This window comes from Mustela putorius, unplaced genomic scaffold (genome assembly GCF_011764305.1).
Source record: "Mustela putorius furo isolate JIRA1106 unplaced genomic scaffold, ASM1176430v1.1 tig00003853_pilon_pilon_pilon, whole genome shotgun sequence".
Taxonomy (NCBI): Eukaryota; Metazoa; Chordata; class Mammalia; order Carnivora; family Mustelidae; genus Mustela; species Mustela putorius.
This window is the reverse complement of record NW_025422005.1, coordinates 28,817,659-28,823,658: the sequence shown is the minus strand read 5'-3', so window position 1 is coordinate 28,823,658 and position 6,000 is coordinate 28,817,659. Positions and strand designations below refer to the sequence as shown.

Below are 6,000 nucleotides of genomic sequence, written 5' to 3'. Positions count from 1 at the left end.
CCTGTTCCTGGGCACTGCCAGGAAGAGACCCAGAGACCCAATCCTCCTCCTTCTCCTTCTCCCTCTCCCCCACCTCTGGGAGGAGAGAGGACTTGGAAGGGAGTCCCTCAGCTCTCAAAACAGCCTATTACTCTCAAGCCTCCTCCCCTGATGTATGCACTTTCTCCTTTTGGGCCTTGATTTCTGCATCTAGGATAAGGAGTTTCCCCCAGATGGAAAAAAGGGGCCAGCTCCGATATGGAAGTCCAGGACGAGACTCTCACCCTGTTGGCTATGTCCCTGTAAGCTGAAAGCTCCCTGAGGAGAGGGCTATGTCTTTTCCATATCACCCAGTACGGTTTCTGGCACAGTTGGCCCGCAGACTGTGTTTCCTGAGTCAGGGAATTAATGAATTGTCCGAATGAATACATCTTCTCTTAAGCTTTGACCCACCAAACGAAAGGGTCAGTCCTGGGGAAGGAGTGGCCACTGTAACCTCAAACCAGTGCCCCTTCTCTTTCACTAAGCTGGGAGTTGCTGCCCTAATGGCCAGTCCAATTCTACACATGGAAACAGCTTCCAGAAACAGATGGTGCCTTCTTCCCAGTCTCCTTTTGCCAGAAATCCACAACTCAAATGGACCTCAGGTTTATTTGAATTTGATTTCAAAGTTATGTGGGGGATGAGGAGAAAGTGAATTGATTCAGACCCTTAGGGATAAAGCGGTTGGAGTCACCAGGAAAGTACGGGAACCCCAATTCCTCCCCACTCTTAATGACAAAAGCTAGGGAAGAAAGTCTGGGAAAGGTGGATGGGGCCAGACTTTGGTGTCCTCCCATTTGATGGGGGTCAGGAGAGAGGTTCTGTTTTTCCAGACGAACCCCAGCCTCTCCCTGGAACTGGTGCTGAGGTCCTGCCCCCTTGGAGTACACCAAGTTCAGGCCCAGGCCCTGGGAGGGAGAAGTGAGGATCCTGGAACCCAGGCTGTGGACTCCATCAGTCCTTTTCACTAAAGATATAGCTGCAGTTATCCGAGCTGGGGTGGGACTGGGGGCTTGCAGGGACTATGGGGTCTTTTTAGCTGCTGCTCCCGGGCTCTGCTGGGTCCAGCTAGAGGAGTGGGAAGGGAGCAAGGCAGAGTGGAGGAGCAGCAGCATGGACCCAGCCATGGCCCAGCGCAGGGGGCTCCTAGTGAAGATTCCCATCCAGTTGGAGGCAGTTGCCTGGGGTTGAGGCTTGGCAGCACCCCTCCTAGCAGGGCTGAGCCACAGCCCTGTGACCACCCCCCCAGGGGTCCCTGCCATGCAGGCTTGGCTGCAGCCCACAGTATGGCTTGAACTGGACCAGTTGAGCTGTAAGAAAAGATGGGACCATTTATACTCCACTTGCCCCTGACCCCCACTCACCGAGGCAGAAAGTGCTAAGTGGGTCATGCGTGGAGCTGAACCTCCCTGGTCCCCCAGCTCCCTCCCCACAAGGTCAACCAGCCAGGCCCCAGAGAACATACAGGGTGAGCAGAAACAAGGAAGCCTACCATGGAGACTTGGAAAATCCCAGATGCTGCCCTGGATTTAGTATAACTCAGAGCTGAGAGGGACAAGCATGTTGGACCCCAGGCAGCCTAGCCCCCAGCAGGTCTATCTCCAGCCAGATTCTTGAGCTGCTGACCTCCTCTGTGCAAGCAGGAGGAGAAAGGGCACAGTTCTGAGGGAGGACAGCCCTGCAATCTTTGGAGTACTCCCAGTGCTCATGGCACAACCATCCAAGCCCTCAGGGCCCAGGATCACAGCTTTCTGCCCTTCGAAGAAGTCCCTCCCTTGCAAGAGAAGGTGGCATTCTTTTTTTCCCTTAAGGAAGACGTGGCTGTCTTCCTTCCCGGCCCTGGGCGGGGAGCTCTGGCCCCAAGACTTAGAGGGCCGGGGTAGAGGTTGGAGCAGTCATTAAGAAAACCTTCCGAAACCGGGAACCAAGTGTAGCCCAGGACCTAAGGAGTTAATGGGGGTGGGGAGTTGGAGAGGGGTGCGGGAGGAGTGGAGAAGGTGGGGAGTGGAGGTGGGGGGGAGCCTTCCCCCCAACCAGCACCCCTGTGATTGGTGCGGGCATGCTGGGACTTGCAGGCTGGCTGACCATCTTGTGGCGCAAAGGCTACTGGGAAACGTAGTCCCTCGCCAGCCAGGGCCGCAGTGTCCCACGTACCCAGCGGTGACAACTCGGGAGGTAGGTGACAATGGTTGGGGGCTGGGAGCAGGTGCGGAGGGGGGAAGCCAGGGCAGAGCGGGGCAGGAGGGAGTGGGCAAACTGAGGGCTGAGACCCTTGTCCTGTGGCTGTCACTACTGGACACCCCCCTGGCCTGTGGCTGATGCAATGAGGCCTGCTGGGCGGGCGGGAGGACCAAGGAGCAATGGGATGTTTTTTCCTGTCTCCAACGAAAGAGGAACAGGACTGGGGTCCTTGTCCAGGATGAGACACCTCCCTTCCTGGGAATAGGACATTTCCCCCAAACCCATGCAGACACACCATGGACACCTCCCAGAGAGGTGCCTCCCAGAGAGGACCACTACTGCTCCCCACAAAGGGAGACAGAGCCCTATCCACAGAGGCAGTGGGACTGTGTCTCCCTCTCCAGTAAGGGGATGAGGCGCCCACCTTCCAACTAGTTGACAGGACCCCACTCAGAAACAACTGAATGCCCTTCCAGACAAAGGGTGGTACAACAAATTGTACATCCCTCCAGGGCCAAAGAGATGGCTCCTCCCCCGGCAACTAAAAGGCCCATCTAAGGAGGAGGAAGAGGATGGTCAGGCCTCCTCTACCCTTTCCATTACAAGGGTACCTCTTAGGGAAGGCTGCCCCCCAGCCTTCTGCAGCAGCTGCATCACCTCCTGGATAACATGTTGACCAAAGGGGGCTCCTATCTGCTGCTCTCCAGGGTGTGTCTGCCCAGCAGGGCCCAGCATGGACCAGTCTGTGGCGATCCAGGAGACCTTGGCTGAGGGGGAATACTGCATCATCATATCCTTCCCAGCATGGAGCTCCCAGCCCCAGCACCCACCCTGACCCTGGGCAGTGGAACGGACCTGTCTATGTATCTGTCTGCTCTCCTCCCTCTCTCTGCCATCCGGGAGAAGGAAACCAGTATTTACTAAGTACTTGCTCAGTCCTGGACTCTGCCCTATGCTTTAAATACTCTGTTATCCTCCCAACCTACTATTAATTGGGGGTTATCAGTCCCCATGTCACAGATGAGGAAGAATCAGAGAAGTGAAGTGATTCACCCAAGGTCACACAGTGAATCTGGGTGAGCGATGGAAAGGCAGGGAAGGTGGGCTGGGCTGGGCTGGGCTGGGCTGGCAGAGGTCTGGCCTCGGGTTTTGTTTTGGTTTCCCTTGACCCTACGCAGCAGGCACTACAAGGTGTGCTGTGTGAGGGAGACAGCAGACAGAGCCGCCTCCTGGGACTCGTGCGTCACCGCCTGAAACAAGGTGGCCAGGAACATGCGTAAGTGAGGGGTTTGGTCCTTGCCTGTCAGGCCTCAGGGTTATCCTTCACCATACCCTCCAGCTGGACTTCAGCCATCCCTCTGGGGCCCAGTGTTAAGTCTTAGAGATTAATTATACTAATGATATTTAAATACTTTGAACGTTATATTCTAAGCCCTTCATGTGTATTAGCTTATAAAATCCTCAACAGTCCGATGAAGGAACGCCTCACGCACAGATGACTTCATGTACTTGCCCAGATCTTGAGCTGCATGGTCTTTCTGCCTGGATTCAAATCCAGGTTTTATTACTTCTGAGCCACGTGACTTTTTTTTCTTTTTGTTTTAGGGAGAGAGCATGAGAGCCAGTGGGGTGGGAGCGGGGCAGAGGGAGAGGGCAAGAGAGCATCTCAAACAGGCTCCACAACATGGAGCCCCACTCAGGGTTCTATCTCTGAGAGTGTGACCTGAGTGTGGCTCAGGGTCACAACATCAAGAGTCGGACACTTAATCGAATGAGCCACCCACGCCCCTGAGCCCCATGATCTGGAGCAAGCAAACTCTGTCCCTCAGTTTGTCCAGATTAAAGATTAGAGTGGGTTAGTACACGTAACATGTCTCAGACCCTGTGAAGGACACAGAAAGTACCCAGTAAATGTTGCTACTAATGCCTACATATTACACAGAAGCAGAGAGAGAATGAAGACTTCTTATCAAAGGTCTCAGAGCCAGAAAGTGAGCCTCACGGTCTCAGAGCCAGGAGGGAGAGGCATGAGACATTTTCTAATCTACCACCCTCGCTTTGCAGATAGCAAAATTGTGGTCAGAGAGGGAAGGGGGCGGCTGAAGTTGTACTGTTGCTGTCACAGGCAATGGCTAGATCACGCATGTGTTTTACACACAAAGCAGGGATGTCCCCCAGATGAGACATGTTCAGCTTTGAGGACCTATCCATAGAATGGTGGTCTCTGATGGGTACCATGGACAGAGAGGCATGAGGACTATGCATCGGTGGGCACCACCAGCACGACCCTAGGGACCAAGGAGGGAATGTGAGCACGTAAGGCTTAAGGGACAGCTAGGGAGCCCCGTCTTCACTGCTGCTTCCTGCCCTTAGTCTCTTCCTGTATACGCACCGGAGGATGGCCATTACGGGGGACGATGTCTCTTTGGACCAGATAGTGCCAGTCTCACGGGATTTTACGCTGGAAGAAGGTGCTACAGGGGCTGGGCGGTATGAGTCCCTCTCCTCTGGGTCCTTGGGTCATGTCTGCCCTTGCAGGGGCTAGGGTGCTCCATGACTAAGGGCTTTTGCCTTTCCCTCCCCACAGTGTCCCCAGAAGGCGAACTCTACATTCTTGGTGAGTGGTCCTTTGAGCGTGAGTCCCAGCTGGGACAGGGGGTAGAGGAGCTGCAGAGAGAAGAATGGTGTAAAGTAAGAGCATGGAGATGTCCTTCCTGTGGCAAGCAGGACGCTGCAGGATCAGGCCCGCCCACCTCTCTAGCCTGGGTTCCACCATTTTCCTCCTCCTTGCTGTGCTTGGAATCCTCTGGATGGCTTCCATCACCTCGAACATGACACGCTCCCCGCCCCCTCCACCCCCCACCCCACCCCCACCAAGCCCCTGCCCATGCTGTTCCCTCCTCCTGAAAGACGCCACACCTGCTTTCGCTTAGCCTACTCATCCTTCGGGGCTTCAGTCCACACTGGGCTTTTTCCAGGAAGGTTGAGTTGAGCCGCCTGAAATTGTCTGAGCCTCACGCATACCCATTCCTTTTTCTCATCTTCGCCGGTCTGTGGCACTCACGGTGATTTAATTATCACTGGTGAATCTGTTTAATGCTCATCTCCTTGGCTAGATTGCAGTAGTGGGGGCAGTGGTAAGAACAACAGGAATGAACATCTAATCCCTGGTTTTCTTGTGCCAGGCACTGTGCTAGGAGCTTCACAGGCATCATAGGCTGCTTTCCTCACAACTCTGTGAGGTTATTACTGTTGTCATCCCTAGTTTATGGACGAGGTAATGGAGGCCGAGAGAAATTAAGTAACTTCATATGGGTGAACTGCTTACAGGCCAAAGGAGATTTGGGATCTAGGGGGACTGATTCTCTTCCATTTTGGGACCTCCAGCCTTAGCCCTTGGTTCCTGGAGGCCAAGGGCTCAATTCCCACCTCCCCTGTGTAGGCTCAGATGTGACCGTCCAGCTGGACACGACGGAGCTCAGCCTCGTGTTCCTGCTGCCCTTCGGTTCGCACACCAGGATGTTTCTCCAAGAAGTTGCCAGGGCCTGTCCAGGTAGGTAAGACCCCAGGTTCTCTGGGGTGGGGTGGGGGCGTTGGCTGGGCACTGACCTACTTGCTGCCAGTTGACTTTCCACCCTTTGGCCCCATACTCCACAGTTTCTGTGCCTTCTCAAAGCTGCTGGCAGGAGGCCAGAGTGCCCTCAGGCCACGAACCAAACATGTGTTTGCATTTCTGGTTTCCCATTTCCAGACCCGAGTTTTACATCCAGCACAGTCCTCTTTGTCCTCCTGGCTCTG

The 6,000-nt window shown here is 54.7% G+C and overlaps 1 protein-coding gene across 5 annotated transcripts in view; it reads left to right on the top strand.

Moving 5' to 3' along the window:
- The first annotated feature begins 2,108 nt into the window (after positions 1 to 2,108).
- INPP5B (inositol polyphosphate-5-phosphatase B) overlaps positions 2,109 to 6,000 on the top strand; it is a 48,550-nt gene continuing 44,658 nt past the window's right edge. The window contains exons 1-6 of one of the 5 annotated variants that reach the window (XM_045064220.1): positions 2,109 to 2,196; positions 2,910 to 2,992; positions 3,384 to 3,478; positions 4,790 to 4,819; positions 5,388 to 5,479; positions 5,645 to 5,755. In XM_045064220.1, the coding sequence (XP_044920155.1) occupies positions 2,936 to 2,992; positions 3,384 to 3,478; positions 4,790 to 4,819; positions 5,388 to 5,479; positions 5,645 to 5,755 (385 nt within the window). In that variant the 5' untranslated portion in view covers positions 2,109 to 2,196; positions 2,910 to 2,935. Of the gene's footprint in view, positions 2,197 to 2,909; positions 2,993 to 3,380; positions 3,479 to 4,575; positions 4,674 to 4,789; positions 4,820 to 5,387; positions 5,480 to 5,644; positions 5,756 to 6,000 lie in introns of those variants that run through there. The other 4 variants (XM_045064222.1, XM_013045735.2, XM_013045743.2 and 1 more) reach the window with 4 other exon arrangements.